The 21,269-nt window shown below is 38.7% G+C and overlaps 1 protein-coding gene and 1 pseudogene across 1 annotated transcript; both read right to left on the bottom strand.

Annotated features, from left to right (window-relative positions):
• Positions 1-6,245: 6,245 nt before the first annotated feature.
• Positions 6,246-9,148, bottom strand: LOC118729371 (annotated as a pseudogene).
• Positions 9,149-17,288: 8,140 nt separating this feature from the next.
• On the bottom strand, positions 17,289-19,275 carry LOC118729535 (Krueppel-like factor 3). Its single transcript, XM_036457047.2, has one exon. The coding sequence runs from the start codon at positions 19,104-19,106 to the stop codon at positions 17,289-17,291; it is 1,818 nt and encodes a 605-aa protein (XP_036312940.2). The 5' UTR covers positions 19,107-19,275.
• Positions 19,276-21,269: the final 1,994 nt, after the last annotated feature.

Genomic DNA, 21,269 nt, shown 5'->3' with positions numbered 1-21,269 from the left:
GCTGTATTCATAGGCATACAGAAACAAGTAAGACAAGACAGTCTCAAACTGGGATATATGATTGCCCTACCTTAAATTGAACATGAATCTCTAAAGTCCCATTTGGTGTTTGTACAGACAGATTGAGCAAATATACAGTGTGAAAACAAGGCAGCTCCATCTTTTTCCTGTATATCCACTTCAAGTATTGATTTTTTTATGTTATACTCTACTGTTTATGGTTCACTGGAGAGCCTCCTAGCCAATCCACCAAGATGCAAGCTGACCAACCACCTAACTAGTAGGTCCAGACATCTATTTATTTACAGGATATGCATCTGAAATCTCTCCTAATTTCCCAAGGTCTTAATAATATACAAGATATGGGCATGACATGATATAGCCTCTATCAATTAGTCTTTTGTTCAATTTCATGATTCTTAATTTAATAAGACTCTTGAAAATTATTAGACCAGAAGGACCTCACAGACCTACTTTCTCCCCATTCAAATGTAAGTTTGCCTCTTTGAATTAGATAGGCTCAGATTTTATAATCTCTCAAATATTTTAATCTTAGGATACCTTTAATCTTGGAAAGTACAGCCTCAGTACCAATAATGAAGTCTCATTGATTTTTTACTACTTTGCTGTTCCCTGTGTTTATTTGATAGACACCCAGGCTTAGCAAAGTGTCAGGACCATAGAACTGGTTTGTTCTGCCTCTCATCAAGTTGTCTATTTTCCCAGTTGAAATCTTAGTTCTAAAAATTGATTTTTCCTAATAATTTATAATTATTTTGGAAAAATTCATAGCTTTTGTCTTTTAAATCCTCACCTGACGATGTGTTTTTATTGATTCCAGAGAGAGAGAGAGACATCAATTGGTTGCCTCCCTGACTGGGGATGGAACCCACAACCTAGGTATGTGCACTGAGCAAGAATCAAACCTGCAGCCTGTTTTGTGTGTGGGATGACATCCCAACCAACTGATTACTGAGCTGGGGCACATTCATAGCTTTTGTAATGTGTATAATCTTAGTTATTTCTTCCTCAATAGTGCTCTAATCCCATTCATGGCTATCTTCAGTTTGTCAAAGCCTCTGAATTCCATCAACTTTATTATTCCTCTCCTTAGGAAGGAATGTTCATCTCCAGGGTACCTCTGATTTATATGCCTGCTCTTCATTTAGAAACTTCAGGCGTGCTCGTATTCTTAAATTATATTTATTAATCCATAAATTAATCATTCTCATATATATTTTCAAACTTAACTATTCAGAATTGGCAAAAGTAAATAATTTAAAATTTGAGTTCTGCATTATCTGAGATCTTCATTTTGAGCAGAATTGGTTTAAATTATGTTAAGATTGGTTAACTACTGAAACACCAACAAGCAACACACATCAGATATAAATTGTAAACAGTGTTTCCCCATGATTTTTATCGAAATGTGCACATGGTTATGGCAAATGTGACCTTCTCTTAGTAAAAGCCAGATCAGAGTTACTAAGATAAACACAGGCCACAATTTTTTATACTGTATGTCTGGGTGATGGGCTATTTTAACATTTGAAAGTTTTTTCTGCATTTCAGTTACAGCTCCTATGTTTCAGTTCTAATGAGCTGTTCGAAAACATCTTACCTCTCCTGAATGGAGTTATTCCACCTAGAGGAAGTTTCCTCAGGCCAATATATACCCTCAATTTATTTTTATAAATTGTGGTCTTGCCTGTTTCCCCTTTAGTTTTATATAATAATCCTATCACTTTTCTTAGATTTCTAATTCCATACATTTTTTGAACATTTTTCCCACAGCAAAAGCAACCTCTGCATTTCAACAATTGAGTCACCTTGAAACTCACCCAATAATGCTTTTAGTATTTTAAGCTGTCCAAATTTTATGTAATCCTATTCCACAGTTATCCCAATCTTCAAACAGTGGTTCCTCAATTGGACTTTATTATTCATCTTTCTGCAACTTAACAAACTATATGTCAAAGTTTTTTGCATCTTAATTTTCTCTGGTTTATTTATGTCAGGCTTCCCCTGAGATCTTTCTTTCTTATTCTTTTGCATTTCTTTGAGTTATCATTGACTTCCTTAACCTACTAACTATGAAAACCCATTTCCTTATAGAATTATTTTTAAAAATTTCATCTAGATATTTTTAAACATGTGTCTTTTATTGTTTTAAACATAGACTTGATTGGTTCTAAATGCTGAAATCTCCTATGATGTTTATCTAATTTGGGGGCATCCCTCAATTCTTCTCAGATATGTTCTTGATTACTTCTAGAACAAAGCCTTCTTTTTTTTTTTAAATTTCCCTAACCACCATCATTTTTCATTAAGTGGTCCTCAAGTTAGGGAGGTGTCTGATCATGCAGGAGGCTCTTTGTGATGTAAAAATTTCTGAGGACATAATTTTCTCTCGGGAATTGGGTGAAATGTCAAATATACTTACCATAAATAGGGTTGTTCTCAATAGGATTGCCTTCCACCTTGGAATACTGTTCTGCCTAAAATGTCAGTATCAGGAACATATTCATAGAAAACACTAATCTAACATAATCAGATAGCATTTCATCTAAATTCCTAAACTGAGATATCCCAGATACAGTCATAATTTTGTTATTTGTTTTACATTTTTGTTTGTATTGGGTTCCAAGGTAGTTTTAGGGTTCCCAGGTAGTTTTATTTGTGGTCAGACCAATAAAGTATCAAACCTAAAAACAAACAAACAAATAAAAACCAACAACAACACAACAATGAGCTACCATCTCACATCTGTCAGAATGGCTGTCATCAACAAATCAACAAATGACAAGTGCTACAGAGGATGTAGAGAAAAAGGAACCCTCTTGCATTGCTGGTGGGAGTGCAGCCACTGTGGAAAACAGTATGGCGTTTCCTCAAAGAATTAAAAATGGAACTGCCATTTGACCCAGTATTCCCACTGCTAGGAATATATTCCAAGAAAACAGAAACACCAATAAGACAGGATATATGCAACCCTATGTTCATAGCAGCACAATTTACAATAGCTACATTTTGGAAATAGCCTAAGTGCCCATCAGTGATGAGTGGTTAAAAAACATTGGTACATCTACACAATGGGATACTACACTGCTATAAAAAAGAAGGAATCCTTATCATTTGCAACAGCATGGATGGACCTGGAGAGCATTGTGGTAAGCGAACTAAGCCAGTCAGTGAAAGGAAAATATCACATGATTCACTCATTTGGGGAATATAAAGAACATTATAAACTGGTGAACAAAAAAATAGACACAGAGTCAAAGAAGCATAGAACAGGCTGTCAAACTGTAGCATGAAAGCTGGAGAGGGGGGAGGTATATAAGAGATCAACCAAAGGACTTGTATGCATAAATATAAACATAACCAATGGATGCAAGAAATCAGGGGTGGGGGTGGGGTGAGAGTTAGGGGAGGGTGAGGGCATGTGCCGGGTGGGAAGGAAAGGGAAGCTGGGAGGAAATAGATGGGGGGGAAAGGAGACATATGTACTACTATTTGTAATACTTTAAACAATAAAATTAAATTAAAAATAAATAAAATCTTAGTATACGTTTTGGAGGCACAGAATGTATTAAGATGTAAACGTATGCCATCAATAACCAAATGAGATGAGGAAATAAATGTAAAAGAACAGAGTTCTGTATGTTGTTGATAAGAAATTAAATTTGAGAGCTGTTTAGGAGGTGACAAGACTTGATCATTTGAACAAATTAAGAAATGAAAGGAGTCTTGTGACTTCTAGATTTGATTATTCAGTGACTGATTGAATGGCAATGTCTATGAGCATAGGAAGGAGAATAATCAAATTTGGGGCAAATACAATGAGTCTATGAATAAAGCTATTGACTTTCAAATGATTAAATATAGAAAGCAAAATTCAGTACAGATCTGAATAGATCATATGGGACCTCAGGAATGGGACCAAGTGAAACTACAGATGTATGTGTTATTGGAAAATGGCAGTTTTATATAGATAATTTGGGGAAAGAAATACAGAATGAGAAGATAAGGCAACCAAAAAGTGTTATTCAAGAATGTGTTTACCAAGATAAAGATAGCACCTCAATGAAATAACAATATTTAAAAAGGCTTCTTTTTCTCATAAAACCAGAAATCCTATGGTGAAAACTCCAGGGGTTTTGCCACTTAAACACTGTCTTCCAAGACTTAGCTTGTTTCCTTGAACCACTTGTTTTTACTGAATCTGCTAGTGTTGGCTTTCACGCTCCCATTTGCTAATTCATAGTGATAACAGAACACTGCACTCCAGTTTCATACACACATTCTAGACAGAAAAAAAAAAGTAAAGTAGAAACAGGAAGCTTCAATGTAAGAAAGCAAAATCTAAAAAAACAAACAAAAAAAACAAACAACAACAACAAAAAAAAAAAAACCAAAAATATACTTCATTGACCAAAATAGTTATATGGCTATACCTAACTAAAGAGATTCACAAAAGTATTTTGATCTACTATACCAAAATGAGAATCACAAAAGTATTTTTTACTCAGTACATTGCTACTCCAAATCAGGACATTTGTATTAAGGAAGAGTGTAGGAAGTGCTAATGGTAAGCAATTCATAGTCACCCTAAGAAATAAAAGAAGTTTGCTTTGGGGCTTATCAGAAGAGGCAGCCCTGCTGAAGAAAGCAGCTCACAAGACCGTGAGATTCTTGGAGAGAACAGTGAAATGTAATTCAAACAAATGAGAAGTGAGTAGCAACAGTATATAGGAGTAGAGTCTGTGTACAAGAGACTTGATGAAAATGTACATTGAAAATAGCTCTGAAAACAGTAGCTTATTGTCTTCTTGTTTACACTATTTCATTTGCACATGAGCTGCCCTCCACTTTGAAAAAACTGCCCTTTTATCTCTATTTTTTAAATTCTGCAATACTTGTTTACCTTCTGTGATGATCTTTACTTTATAATGTCTCAGTGAACTAAATATATTTAATCATATAAAGCAAGTTAAGATTGATATGTAAATGCAATGGAAAAAGAGTAAGGAGTTAAAATAAATTAACAATTAAAAAATCTTATTCTCAGAAAGCAGTCAGAAAAAAAGAAATGGATGTAGGAGACATTGTGAGAAAAAAACAAAACTTGACACAGCTTGAATTTGGAATGGGTTTTGGATAAGAGTGAGGGTGAGGAATAAGACTTATGCCTTAATTGTCTTTATGTGTCTTTGCACTAAGCATATTGTTTTGATTATCTTGGGCATGAGATGAATACTTGCTGAATTTCTCTTCTCATACAGCTCCACTGCACTTTTCCCATTTTAAATTAGAAGTGGAACTGTTCAAAGAAAGTTAAAAAAGTATTCATCAAGTACCCAGGATGGCCAAAAGAGTCTGTTAAGCGTGAGAACACATAAAGACAATTAAAGCATTGCCTGTCTTATCATAAAGCTCATATAAAAAAAATCTTCAGTAAAGGTGAAACTGCAAGTGGCTTAATAAAAATTAAATCAATGAATAATGTGCCATCAATTATTATGAATAGAATTCTAGTCCACTTAGAAAAGGGAGAACAGATAGTATGATGATGGCCACCTTAAGTGTAGCAACAACCATTTGCTTTACAATGTATACATTTTCTCACTGTTCTTATAACAACATGAAATACAGGATTTCTGTCCCCATTTAAAGGACAAAGAAACAAGCCTACAAGTTAAATAAATATATAAGATAACAAATAATGGTATGCAGATTTGAAGCCAGATCTGATCTCAACCCATGTTCTTTCATTATGCCATTTCTCTCTTGAAACAGAATGTAAATCTGTGCATTATCAAGAGGAAGACATGGCATTCAGTTAGGTGTCCCAGGAATAAATATTAAATTAAGAATGTGTGTGTGGATAACTATACTTACCTTTATATTTTTCTATTAAAAAATAAGCCTTGGAGATTGTTATTTGTAGCTTCTTAAACTTTTTCTTTTCCCCCATATACTTTTCCTTTGATATTTTTGTCTTTTTATGCTTTTGAAATGAACTCTCAACAACAAAATACCAAGTTATATATTAAAAAAAAAAAAAAATTCCAGCCATTGGCACAGTATGGAGAAGCCCACAAGTTAGAACAGACATCAGGAGGCAAGAGATGGGAAATGACTGAAGCAATGGTTAACACGTATTCAAAGGAAGATAAAACTACCCAGCAGGCTGTGCCCTAATTTAGCTCAAGTTTGACGAGTCACTGCAGTGGTGGGTGGCCTCAGTGTGCACAGGTCCAGATTCTGCACGGCAATACAATTTCTTCCAGTTAAGAGTTCTTGGCTTGTACTGGTCACACGGTGGCCTGAGGGCACAGGGACAATCTATTAGTTTTTCAAACTGCTCTCAGAGACCTGATAGACATCCTGAGAGACTTCACGACTCTACACCTCAGTGACAGCATATAATTGGGGTTTGTGTCTGGATTCGTAGCTCAGCCAAGATCCAAATACCATTTGTGAGCTTCAGAGGTTGTAACAGCATGTCATGCCCTTCCACATTCTTCTCAGCAATAGTAGAAATGTTGTTGTTTGCAACTTGCTAAAAACAGTGTCAGCATTTAAATGACATTCCTTCATCTGAAACTGAAGGTCCTTTTCACTGCAGACATCTTTCCATGTTGCAAGAAAGACCTGGTGCTCCATTATGCCATCTTCTACAAAAAATCACATTAAGTGGGATGGGGCAGCTGAAGTAGATGTCAATCCTGTTTTCCACAGCCATCTGCAGGTTTTTCAGATGTTCCATCTTCGTGACTGGGTCCAAGATGTTGAAATTCAGGGAGACATCAGTGCTTTGGTTTGGCATCAGTAGTGTATGGCCAGAGAAGTTCTGGGGATGATACCAAAGCTATTCTTATTACCCTGGATTGCAAATTCTGTTATGCAGTGCAGAGCTTTGTTGAAGTTCATGTCCTTATAGATGTGCCCCTGATGATGAATAAATATTCCGGAAATCTCTAAGCATTTAGCCTTTACTGTAGACAGCCTTAGGAGCCACATATCCACTATGTGTATGCCTATCCCTGAACAGAATTTAAATCATTCATACCACTGCTGACCACAGCAAAAGTAGGTGAAGGAGCAATAGTTGTGGGCACTGATAATGGCAAGAAGGATTGTCCCACTGTTGGACTTCCTCCAATGCTTCCACCAAGCTCACTGCCAAGCAGAATTTCTAATCCTCCTTCCAAGGTATCCACTGCTCCCATCTGCATGGTGAACTCCTGTGTCACAATGACTGGGGGAACCAAGGTCAAGGTTCATAGGGTCTTCCAGAAGGTCACCTTGAGAGGGAATAACCTGACACTGTTCCAAGTTGGAGGTAGTGGTGGTACCAAAGGACTGTCACCTGCATCAGTGCTCCCATGATGTATTCACAAGTGTTTGTGATAAATTCATGATTTCCTCCCACAAAAGCATTGAAAAGCTTATGGTACAGAGAGGCAGAGAACCACTGTGGTAGATTAGCTCATCCAGCAGAGTTCGCTCAATGAGATATTTCTCCTTCAGAGATCCTTGGCTTCTCAGACAATACTACTTCTTTGGCTGTGACAGAGTCCATTGAGAGAAACTTCTAATAAATGTAGCCCCTGTTTCAAAGGTCAGGATTAGCAGAATCCTGAGTTGCCAAAATTAAGACCAGTTCCTGAGCTTCTGATGGTTTCTTGAGAAATAGCTTCACTATGGCAGTAAGCAGAGTGAGTTGCAACCTGGGTGCTTTCATCATGAGCACCCTCCAGGGAATGCTCTAGTAACTCATCTGCCTTGTCAATTCATTCAGCATATTCTCCCGCAATCCAAATTATAGCTGCTCGATCATCTGGATCATACAACGAGTCCAAGTTCTCACAACAATGACAATGATATTTTCATACTTGTTGGGGTACTTGTAGAATATGTCACTGATTAAAACAGTCACCTCTTGAGCCACACAATTTACTTTGGTCAGGATAAGATTAAGCAATTTGCATATACAATGTTCTGAATATTTTTCCACCTTGATGGCACACTGTCCAATGGCCCAAACAGCTTTGCAAACAAAGTCAACACCAAATTTTGGACATATTCTTCAGTTTCGCCAGAATCTTAACAATATTAGCTTGGGATTCCAAAAGAATCATGATGACAAACTTCTTTAGTGTAACATAGATGGGATCATTATATTGTAATTCATAAAGAAGACTTTGATTTCCTGCTTTAGAATTTCAGGCATCTTTTTGACAATTGGGTTGATATTCTTTAGGGTGATGTACTGCACCTCTGGCTCCCCAGACAGCAAAGTGGCAAGTGGAGGGCCAACTTCTTCAGCAACATATTACAATAGAGGACTTTGATAACAACTCTATACATTTAATTTGGAATTTTTCTGTGAAAGCCCCACAGCTGAGTTGGTATGAGATAGCCAGGGAGTTACCCCCTCATAGATGCTCTGAGTCTCCTGGTTATTCTTTAGAATTGTAATTGGACAGGTAGTGCAGAATGAAAATCTGGTCCCATTCAGAGCACTCATTCAGAGCTGTCAGCACTTTACTAATGTTCTGTGGGCTCAGATCGAATAAGTTGCTGTGTGGGTGTGATTCACTGATTTCAGATAACATTGCTATAGCATTAGCCACTCTTGAACTTGAGTTGCTACAAGATTTTGCAGAGAATTCATAAATCCCCAACTGTCCCACATTTGAGCATTGATCTCATGGCATTCTGCCAAACAGATTGCTACAGTTTTCTGAACCCAGGTATATTTATCCTTCAAGCACTTGTGAAGAGACTCAGAGATATTCTATAATCTTGTCCACCAGAAGCACCCCATGGTTCTGATGCCAAGCCTGAAGAGGATTGGGATCTTCACAGTCCTTCACAAAGCCATTGGCATGTACAATAGGTTGGCCATGTCTGGCTGCCTGTCAGCATAGTTCATCAAGTGGAGAAACACAAGCTTCTGTAGTTCCAGGTTGTCAGTCTGCATACAGTTCACTACATCTGGAAAGAGAGTGCTAACATCCTTCCCCAGAGTCATAGCAGCAATTACTTTCTTTACAGTATCTTCCTTTGCATTGTTAAGTCTTTAATTCAAAGATTTATCCTTTTTTATTGGTTGTGAAGTACTTGGAGACAGTCATGGAGTTGTCTCTGTAATAACGTACACTCGAGGCAAGGGCCTTGCAGCAGCAGCAGCCAGAGAACACAGCCTCAGTGAAGTAATGGTTTAGTCACCTTCAATTTCCCATCAAGACCTTGAGGCATCCAAGGAGAGTGAGAAGGAAAACCCATCACAAGTATAAACCTTTTTTAAGTCCATGTTTGGTCTTGACAATCCATGTGGACTTTACTTTTACTCCACAATATGTATATTCCATAAGTATAGAATTTTATTTTCAATAGACAAACAGCTCTCCAAGTGTATTATTCTTCACCGTGTTGTGTCATATGCTTTGCATGCTCAGTGTTCACCCAAGAGTTTCATTTTTCATTGTTGGAAGGAAACTCAATCGAGGTGGCATTCAGAGAGCTTGCAAAGTTTAAGGTATTCAATTTGATTACAATTCAAATGTGCTTATCTGAGAGGAATCAAGAGTCCATTGTTGCCATCTGAATATGGGCTATATTATTGTTTTAATTGGGAAGCAAACAAACGTTTTTCTGAAAACTATCCACACCATTATGATTATAAAAACTGAGTTGAAGTTTAAATAAAACATTATCTGTAATATGTTGACCTCTTTATGCGTGGGGCTAGCAGTTCCACATACTTGTCTTTTATCCCCTTTTATACTCTCTTAAAAAATTCCCTTCTGATCCTGGATGGAAAAAATTTCTCAGCTAAAATGAGTTTATTTTGTTTCTGAGTTTTGACAGAGATGTCTACTTGTGTTTATTGTTTCTAAAATTTTGGCAGGATAAAGAAAAGCATTTTTGCTTTTAAAAATCTTAGGGAAATATTTAAATTAATAAAAATAAAATGAGAGCAAGTTTAGAACATTTTTTTGAAGCAAGTAAGCAATTCAAACTCATAAGGCAGGGTTTCAAAGAACCATTGCCTAAAAAGGCTTTCTTCTACCGAATCAAGAGTAAGTTTAATTGAAACAAATTATCTATTCAAACCAACAGACTTAAAATATTTTTCCTTTTTCTTTTTATACAAGTTCCTATACATTAATATATTCTCCCCCAAAATTTTACTAATCATATCTACTACATCTCATTTCTAATATTTTTCTGTCACTTATTTAACCTGTAAGATGGCACAAGTAAGTCTTAATGCATTACCTTTAACCAAAAATAAGTACACACCATCATATATTGAGACTTATACACAAATACGCACACATCTTTGCCTTGGGAGGTTTGAAGCAGAATTCCATGCAAAAAGAGCAGGAGGCTTTGCAGAAGACCATCATATTTTTAAGCTTTACAGATCATGTGTTCTGTGCCCTGGCCAGTGTGGCTCAGTTGGCTGGCATGTCATCCTGTACTCTGAAGATTTCACGGGTTTGATACCTGGTCAGGCCACATACCTGAGTTGACCCAGTTGGGGCATGTAGTGGGAGGCAACCAGTTCATTTCTTTCTCACATTAATGTTTCCTCTTCTTTTTCTCCTCTCTCCTCTCTTCTCTCTCATCTCTCCTCTCTTCTTTCCAAGAAAAGTTTATCTGTAAACCCAACTGTGATATGTAAATTTAATCCACCCACATTTTATATTAGAAGTGTCAACTGGAGAACTAATATTTCAACAGATAAATAACTCTTTTGACCTTCCCTTAACATGTTCTAAGGTACTTAATAAAAGGAGTTGACATAAGTAGGTCAAAGAAAATTTCCTAGAGGAAATGATATATGAACTCAAAGTAGGTTGGGTAAAAATATCTAATTAAGAAAGGGAAAAAAGAACATTCCAATCAAAAGGAACAACATATAGAAATGGTGGGTATGAAGGACTGGAAGAAGGCTAGTGGCACTGGATGAGAGAAAGTAGGGAAGACTGGGAAGACTGGCATAAAGAGGAAACATGAGAGCAGGATATAAAGGTTGCATTTTCCAGGGTTCTGAAGGCCATAGTCAGAATTCTATGCTCTTTTCAAAGAACAATATGTACCACTAAAGGGTATATAAGCATAGGGGGAATGTGATCAGAAATACATTTTGACATACAACTCTTCAATGGAGAACAGGTTAAAGGAAATTTTAGAGATTGCTGGGAGATTAGTGTGTAGGGTATTGAGAATTCTATAACAATAAGCATAGCAAGGAATGTTGTGCTAGCATTGCGCATGCAAAAAATAAACAATCTGAGAAATATGAAATATGATTGGTGGGACTTGGTGATGGTTTAGATGTGGAAGGTGAAGAACACCGTGTCCAAGATGACTACTAAGTTTCTTGCTAGTAAAATCTACAATGCCATTCACAGAGACAAGGAAGGCTGAAAAAAAAAGAAAAACAAACAAACAAACACTAGAGAGAGAATATCATGAATTTACTTTTTATATATCCTGTATTTAAGGTGCTTTTGGAATTTCCAAGAATGGATATCAGAGAAGGGTCCTGGGTAAGTGCATCTGTTATCTCTGTATAAGTAGCTAGTAATAGAAGTCATAAAGGTGAATAAAGACATCAGAAGTGAAAAATGAGAGATTCTATGACTAAGCTTAAGCAACTTCAGCATTTATTGGCTCACTTTGATGAACCTGATAAGCATAGCGAGAGGTAGGAAGAAAATCAAAGGGCATCATTGAAAGAATTTCGAATAATGAGAATGTTTCAATGCAAGAGAGTAGAAATAGTGCTGAATGTTACTTGAGCAGAGTAGGAAGCATATATAAAACTGTTCTTTGACTTCTCTGTATATATGCAAAACCCATTGACACATGGTGTGGTAAAGGTGAGGGGTAGGGGAGACTAGAAGGGATCAATGGGGGGCAATGTATCTGGAATACTTTCCAGGAAGATGATTGTGGTTCTTATCAGGAGCTGTTTGGTAGAGACAAGGTGCTAATGCCAGATTAGGATTTCAGGAGTCAGAGATAATAAATGAATGCAATTATAAACTTATCTTTTGAGAAAAATTGTATTAGAATCCCATGGCTCCTACATGTTGGTGAAATGATACCAAAACTCACACCCATTCCAGAAACATGAACATTAATCTAGATTCATACATCTACTTTACTTTCTACTACCTGTTTGCTTAGAAATCAGCAAAATTCTGTCCTTGAAGACTTACATAGCAAGCAGCAGCATAGGCTAAAAAGAATATAAGTCATGGACTTAAATCCCAAATCTATCTATGACTAGCTGTAAACCTTAAATAAGCTGCTCAACTTCTCTAAGCCTTTATTATCTCATTACTAGAGGCCCAGTGCACAGGTTCATGTACTGGTGGGGTCCCTCGGCCTGGCCTGTGGGGATGGGCAGAAAACAGTAGTCCAACACCTTCCTAGTGGTCACAGAGTGTGAGAGGGCCCTCCAAAGAGTTGCTGTCACTTTGCAGCTCCTGTGTTGAGCACCTGATCCCTAGTGGTCAGTGTGTGTCTTAGTTACCAGACTATCATCCAGTTGCTTAGGCTTTTATATATATAGATAACACATCACTAAGGAAATCTCTGTCTCTCATGGAGCTGGTTGGGAATCAGAAAGATTATATGTGCAAAATACCAAGTAAAATGCTTAGTACACAGAAAATATAATTAAATGATAACCCTTTTAAATATTGCAATTAAACCTCTTTTCTCTATGTCTCCTTTTTCTTCACATCAATACTTCTGTTTGGGTTTTCATCAATGTTTGCTGGTTTACTACTGTTGTCTCCCCAGATTGTTGCTAGTGTGAACTTTCTAAATGGCATATAGTATAATCATACTGTTGCCTTCCTTAAAACACTTAAAATATTTCAATAATCCTCCTTAGTTTTCAGGATAAAGTTAAAATTTTTCAGAATTTCATCCAAGGTCCATCATGTCCTTATGCTTGCTTTAAAAATCTTACTCTATTTCCTGCCATTTTCCCACAGGAACAATTTTGATAAACTCCACAGAACATTTTGCTTATTCATCACACAGACTTCTCACTGTTCAGAGCACTTTGTTTTATCCCTTCATCAGAACTAAACTTAACCTCAACTGTAAAGATTTTCTTGAACCTGACTTAATGGATTTTTTTTTATGATCCAGCATTCAGAGCATTTCTCTTTCTTATGTAGTGGGGTAAACCACATTAGATCTAAACTGCCATGGGTCAAATTTGACCCTGATATTTATTAGTTGTTCGCCTTTAAGCTAATAACTTTATCTCTAACTCACTTTTCCCATATGTAAAGTGAAGATCACATTAAAGATGGCTTATTGTAAACTTTAGATTATTATAATCATATAAATAATTCCAGAATTTGTAAAGTAAGTATTCTTTATTGAGCAGAAATAGAGCTTTTAAAAGTAAAATCAGGGATTTCAAAAATACAAGCAATTTTCTTAAAAAAAATATTCTGATGGTTTTATCAACAAGTATATAATATATTGCATACTGTATATAGTATATGAGGACTGTACAGTACAAATTTATGTTCACAGTTTGACATGACAAAATGTCATTACTGAATTCCCATTGGATTACACAGAGTAGAAACAGAGAAGGTATATTAAACATTCACTTTAGTAAGAAAGGTTATCAAAATGTTTCAGTATTTGCAAGTATACTAATACATGCTAAAAACCTTTATCCATTCAGTCTCATTAGCTTATAAAATATATTACACTTTATTAAAAATTTTTGCATAGTTTATACAAGTATTAAAGCACTGTAATGTAATAATCCTGCTATACTTGCAGGTATGGTTTAAGAGATGCTAAGCAGAAAGATTATTTTGACCCTCTATCACTAAGTATATATCAGCAAAAAAAAAAAAAAAGTGCTAGTATTTGTAAAACATAATACTGTAGTCCTCATTTAATGCATGGAAAAATGGCTTTGTAAATGTATTATTTCATAAGTGGATTTGCAATTATTTAGCAATTGTCAACCTTGACCAAGAAGAGAATAAATACCGCTCTGAGCAACTTCATGTATGACAGTGATTCCTTCAAGATGACAATATTTTCAAACCAATGGATTTATTTTAAAACTTTAGATCTTTGAGATTGTCTTTAAAACAATCTAACCAGGAATGATGTGCAGATATATAGTATCAACAATATAGTCTTTCAAATTTCACATTAGTGCAACACTGATAGTGCAGGTGGGTGTTTAATAATAACATATACATGTACATCTGTAGTTTTCTGTAAATCTGTTCCAAGGCTCTCAAAGCTTCTGCATGTTTAGTATTTCCTTAGCTGAACAAAGCTATGCTGCTCACATTCACCAAACAAGGCACTTCAGAATGTTTAATGCCCGTTCACGATGCCGATTCACATTTTAAAACTCTAATATATGATGGATTCAGGTTTAATTTTTCTGACACTTGGATAATAACCGAGTAAATTCTATAACCATTTATACACTAGCTTCATGCTTACAAATCATTCTCCTCAACTTGAATGTTGCAATTAAAATCACCCTTGATAGTAACATGCACATCATTAAAACCACACACTTAAGGGCATCTTATTTGAGGTCTCCCGCAAAAGCAGCTAAAAATGACTAAGAGACTAAATTTCCCAACTATGATAGTAAGATACAAATATATATATATTTATAAGGAAAATTTGTAGAGCCAATTGGTAACTAAAGTATGTAGAGCAGTAAGGGAACAGAGAATGATGGCTTCTCTGGATGGTTCTTTCAGTAAAAATGGAACTTTGTTAATGAACTGTTAACATAATCTAAGCAAGCTAAGTATAATGTAATAGTCTCTGCAGTGTTTTGCTTGTACTTTTGAACAGAATTTTGATATGCCATAGCAAACATTACATTTCATTAGAATCCATGAGGCTTTCTGTTAATTGGACTCAGACTCAAAGCTCATTATAGAAAGATCAACTTTACGCTTTCTCATCCCCTTTCCCACCTTCTTTGGTTAGAATATACATAAACTGGTTTTTCTCTGTCAAAACAAAAAAAAGTCCCTTGCATTCAAACTTAATTCTTCAGTGTGTTGTGGAAGAGACATTTCAAGAAATAAGCACTTTGGCATGAATGTGACTAAGTATTTACAATACAGACAATACCTTCTTTCCCAAGAGCTACTTTTTTCTATCCCTCAATTCATATCGTAGTTGCAACCAAACACACAACAACAAAGAAAAAGCCCAATTAGAATGTTTTAATATTCTAAATGAATTTTGCACTGCTAAAATAAATAAATAAATAAATAAATAAATAAATAAATACCAAGTGCCAGATAACAAATTATTTTGCATTTCTGTACATTTCCTTTCAGATGGTTCAGAGAGCTGTTGAGTGGGACCCCTAGGTGTGCAGTCCTTACAATTATACTTTCATTAACATAGCACCAAAGTAAGCTCCCCCACACAACCCGCACGCCTGCAGAATCACTTCTTCACCGATGCTTTAAAAACAGTGTACTCCTCCCAGTTAAAGTTGTGTTGGATCCTGAGTTGTGGCTCAGACGAAATCTTCAGGACTCCATTCTTCTCTTCCCCATCCTTTTATAAAGGGGCATTTGGTCACAAGTGCCCACTTTTGGCCACCGTTGTTACTGCCTTCAAATTCAGAACCAAGGCATTTCTACAAATAAGTTATTTTTTTATTTATTTTTATTTATGTATTTTTTTTTCTTTACATGAATTATGTTTATTGACATTTAGACTATGATGCTCAAAAGCCTGCTTTTGAGAAATGTCCCCCAAGTAATGGTGCTATTTGTCTTGAACATGAACACGAGTCATTTTCAGTTTGTTCTTCTGACAGGATACTTGATAAGTGAGTGCCAGCTCCAACAGTAAACTTTGGGAATTGTTGAGCTACGTAGATGAATCCATGAACTGTGATTTTCTATTTTTTTAGGAATCTGTCTTCCCCGCCCCCAATAAAGGTCTGTGTGCTTCACAACTATTTACAAAGACCGTCACTCAGGTCTTAATGAATCTACTTAGCAGATGCTTACCTGTGATGTGTGTCATGAACACCAATGACAGCCAGTTTGGCCCTTGTTACACACTTTCTGTACGAAAGCTATAGGAGTAATTTGATTTGGGAATATAATTACCGCTCAATGTTTCCCTGTTTGCAGAAAGGCTCTCAGTAGGTTGGGTAAAGAAGCCATTCAGACCCCGATTCAAAAGATTCTTCACCATTATGGGGCAAGTATTTTTGTGGTGTTCCTACTCTCAATGCTTGATGATCTACATTAAGGACATTATAGGACTGGAGGTCGGTGCATGGGTAACCCCATCAGTATTTGGCTTTGCTGAACGGTTCTGCACAGCTGAATATGCAGAAACCGAAGTTCTAGGAACACACTGCACAGTTCACCAAATGATGAAATCTCACTGAAAACCCCTGGCTAGCTTCCTCCTTTGCCCCCTTGCTCCAACTCCATGTGATGCAAATACAGAGCCCATCCCTTGAACTGACAGAGATCCCATTCCTACGCCAACAACTCTAGCTTCTCTTCCACTGGTGGCAAAGTCCTCCTTATTAGCTGCAGGCACAAAGGAGGGTAATGGACTTAATGTTGATGAAGTGATAAATCCAAGTTGACAAGCAAGATTGGTGAAGGATAATGGAAAAGCTGACTGCACTCGCCTGGAATCTTGCTGCCCTTCTAGCTGACCCGTGAAGGGGTCCACCCATCTTTCCTCTGTGCAGCACAAAATGCGGTCACAGGGCTCAGAGGTATGAATGTCTCTGGCAAGGACTAGCAGGCTGGATACTGTATTTACTTTGACATTCTTTTGAGGAATACATGGACAAACCGACAACTGGTTCTGTTAGGTTACATGTTCCCTTGTTCTCATTACATTAAACTTATCTGTAAGAAGGGTTTGCTTAGCATCCCCAGGGGTGTGAGAGAGGGGAGAAAGTGGCCACATTCTTTAGGTCTGACCCGTGGTAAGGAGGGAGGATTTGAGAATATTTACTACCGGTACTGACCATATGGAAGTGAGACTGATATAAATTCAGAGATTCAGACCAGCTGAATCAAAATTAAAATGTACATGTGAAAAATGAGTTAGACAATGGGAGGACAGAGAGAGCTGGGCCAGGGGGGAACCATGTGCCTAGGCAGAGACAGAGACATTCAAACTCACATGTGCCGTTTGTTATGTTGAGCAAGGTGGTCAGAACAGGAGAAGCAGCTGTCACAGTACTAACACTTGTGAGGTTTGCTTCCAGTATGTGTTCGGAAATGTCTTTCTAGTCCATCAGACCGAGCAAATTTCCGTGTGCATTTTTCCCATGTACATTTGTAGGGTCTTTCTCCTATATGTGGTTTTCTGTGTGCTTTCAGTAGAGAGCTTCTAGTGTACACTTTGTTGGGTCCTTCATAATCACATCTATCTATCCTTCGCTTCCTTTGGGTGTCTGGAGATTCCACAGGTAAAGGTCCCTTCCCCGGCTGCACTGTGACTGGAGGGTGATTCTCTTGCAACAATGCTTGCAGGAGGGACTCCGAGTTCATTAAAGGGGGTGATATTTCTTCAGGATGATAATCTGTCCTCTGTGGTTCGATCCCAGGTTCTATTTTATTTTCTTTCTGCAATATAGGCTTCTCATAGGATTCCTTTACAGATACTTGCATGTTACCATTTGCATTTCCCATCTCCTCGGACAAGGACACCATGAGCGGCTGCTGGAGATGACTGGTGGACATGAAGGGGACGGGCTGTGCCACAGCGGGCTGTGTGACCGGCAGTGTCCACGGGCTCCAAATTCCATGCCTGGACAGGGCAGCGGCTGTCACTGGTGGCATGGACAGCGACATGGATGGCGGCATGGACAGCGACATGGATGGCGGCATGGACAGCGACATGGATGGCGGCATGGACAGCGACATAGATGGCGGCATGGACAGCGACATGGATGGCGGCATGGACAGCGGCATGGACGGAGGCATGAACAGCGGCATGGACGGAGGCATGAACAGCGGCATGGACGGAGGCATGGACAGCGGCATGGAAGGAGGCATGGACAGCGGCATGGACGGAGGCATGGACAGCGGCATGGACGGAGGCATGGACAGCGGCATGGACGGAGGCATGGACAGCGGCATGGACGGAGGCATGAACAGCGGCATGGACGGAGGCATGGACAGCGGCATGGACGGAGGCCTGGACGGAGGCCTGGATGGTGGCCTGGACGGAGGCCTGGACGGTGGCCTGGACGGCGGCCTGGACGGAGGACTGGACGGAGGACTGGACAGCAGGATGGACCGCAGGATAGACGGCTGCATGGACGGCTGCATGGACGGAGGCCTGGACGGCGGCCTGGACGGCGGCCTGGACGGAGGCCTGGACGGAGGACTGGACGGCGGCCTGGACGGAGGCCTGGACGGAGGACTGGACGGCGGCCTGGACGGAGGCCTGGACGGAGGCCTGGACGGAGGCCTGGACGGCGGCCTGGACGGAGGACTGGACAGCAGGATGGACCGCAGGATAGACGGCTGCATGGACGGCTGCATGGACGGAGGCATGGATGGTGGCCTGGACGGAGGCATGGATAGCGGCCTGGACGGAGGCACGGACGGCGGTTTGGACAGCAGGATGGACCGCAGGATAGACGGCTGCATGGACGGAGGCATGGATAGCGGCCTGGACGGAGGCATGGATGGCGGCATGGACCCCGGCATGCTGAAGGGCTGCCCTCTTGGGGGCAGGGGCGATGGCATGGGCTGGCTGGACGGTGGCATGCTCAACCCGGGAGAGACCCTCCAGTGCGAGGACTGGAACTTCAGCGAGGAAGAATTCCCAGCCGAGGGCGGTGAACTCCGCTTTTTCACGGACAGGTCCAACGGCTCCGTCTGCATGCCATGCCACAGGACTTGCGGGCTCTGAAAGGACTCATCGGATAACGGTGTGGAGTAGATGACTCCGCACTGGCTGGGCTGGACGGACTCCGTGTCATTAGATGGGTCTAACACCGAGGCAGGCTCCATGGCCTCTTGCTCGTCAGGAACTGGGTCAAACATGAGCTTTCTTTTAGTTAAGCTTTCTAGGGTGCTCTGGTGTTTGGCTTTTCGAGGTTCGGTGCTGAGCGCTGCAGAGAAGAAATAAAGGCCTGGCTCTGGGCTGCCTGAACCCGCAACTGCGGGAATGTCAGCGTCCTGGTGCAGTCAGGGCTGCCGGGTCGCAGGGGACAGGGACTCCAAGCAATTTTCTATAAAATAGAAAATTATCCATATTTTATCTGAAGTAATAAGTATAATGTGGGAAAAACCTATCCTAGCTCCATTTTTCAAATTATCAATTTCTAAAACTATTTTGTTAGGAAGGAAAGCATTAACTACTAACTTTTTTTTTAATATTTTATATGGAAAAGCTATAGCATCTTATTGTAATCTTTTGAACTTCATTTAAGCTTTAATTGAATTTGGAAAACATTCTAAATATTTTACAAACACACGTAACTGTATATGTAATAAAAGATAAAAGTTGATAAGAATCATTGTTTGGAATATGATATTTCAGCCATCTTTGAATAATATCAGTGAATTTTGTTTGAGCTACTCACGATTATCAATACTAAGCATGGTCATTGTTTATAACTCAAAATTACTTGACTTTGACAGAATAATAAGAATCTTTTTATTGTTTTCTAGAACTAGCTAAATTTAGATATTAGTAATAAGCAAGACCAAAGAACCCAAAATGTATTAATCATTTGCTCATTTATAGGCAGAACAAAATTGTTTTAGAAAAGAACAATGTGCTCTTTACATTTGGATACTGGAATATAGATTTGAAGCAGACTGCTTGCTTCAATAAAATGTCAAGGAGAAACTAAGTATTTCAATTATGAAAATAGGGTGGGGCTTCCATAAGTAGAGACTTACCACAACTTTTTATTGCTCTTGAACATAAAGTTTTATAAGCCAAGAGATGAAACCTGAGGATAAAAGAAGAAATATATGTAATCACAGTGACTGAGATCAATAAACAGTGTAGATTACAGAAGAGGCAACCTCTCGCTGCTGCCATTTTTATATAAAGAATTTTGCTGGGTCAATATGGAGCATGCTCTGACTTGGATGCAGCATGATATAGTGGACTCGGTTCTTAGACCAACACAGGCTCTAATATTAACTCTGAATATTCTGTCAGGCAAAATTTTAAATATCGAATTTATTTTATCTGACCAATAAGTATAAAGTTGCCTGAAGAGTACAGGAAGTTATATGAAATTATTTTATCTAAACCTGGCACAAATGTGCTTTCACAATTGTGACTCTTTATCAATAGCTATCCTGGTTTAATTAAATACAGGGTCTTGGAAAAATTATTTATTGCACCTCCCATGTCAATTTATTTTATAGTAGATACCAAACAGTCCACAAATGTAACCATGTATAAACTGTATGTGCTTGAAATGAGTTTTTCTACTTTATTTCCTTTTGATTCAAAGTGGCCTCATCTAGCACCCTAATTCACCTGCTTCTTCTCCCTTGCATGTCCACTCCCTTAATCGTTAAGCCCTTAGGACAATGTTCCGGTTATCATCAAGGTATCAAATAATCTTTTAAATAAATCCTTGTGTATATTTGTGGTAGGCAGTTAGATAGCCATGGCAGAATAAGGACAATGGGCCAGGTACAGAAAGGCACCAGGACAGAAAGCCCCAGCTGCCTAGCAACAAGCAAAATTGGGAAAACAAGGACCTCCCCTCCCTTGTCTTCCCTAGCATATTGCTGGTCATGTGGTTTAGATCCCTCACCCCCAACCTTCCTTTCCTAGAAATTATATCTATGCCTCAGTTGTGTTTCATCTTCAGGTCTAGAGATGCAGAAAAACTAAACACGTGATGCCATGCGCCATATCTAACATCAGGACCAGCTGCATTTACTAATGACTGGCCCTTCCCCCTAACACCAACCAATCAGTGGATACCACACTCTGAAAGGACACCTGGAAAGTTAATGAACATTCTATTGAGATCTTTCCCCAGGATATCCTCAAAAGTCCCCACCCTTACAAGCCTTTAGGACAGAGGACACAGTTCTCTCCCTCTCCAGAGAACACGGGCACATTTCCCTTCCCCCTCCTCCTCTGACCCCTACCTTTCTCTCTCCTAAGCTCCAAGGGTGCTTATTTTGCAAGTGTTCTAAATAAACTTTCTCTTATAGTTTGAGTTCTTT

Source organism: Pipistrellus kuhlii, unplaced genomic scaffold (genome assembly GCF_014108245.1).
Source record: "Pipistrellus kuhlii isolate mPipKuh1 unplaced genomic scaffold, mPipKuh1.p scaffold_m20_p_3, whole genome shotgun sequence".
NCBI classification, from domain to species: domain Eukaryota; kingdom Metazoa; phylum Chordata; class Mammalia; order Chiroptera; family Vespertilionidae; genus Pipistrellus; species Pipistrellus kuhlii.
Note: the sequence above shows the minus strand (reverse complement) of the source record. Positions and strands in the feature narration are given on the sequence as shown.

What these genes read in the sequence shown, in the direction of transcription:
- LOC118729535 (XM_036457047.2), bottom strand. Translation starts at nt 19,106, where the DNA reads ATGTTTGACCCAGTTCCTGACGAGCAAGAGGCCATGGAGCCTGCCTCG.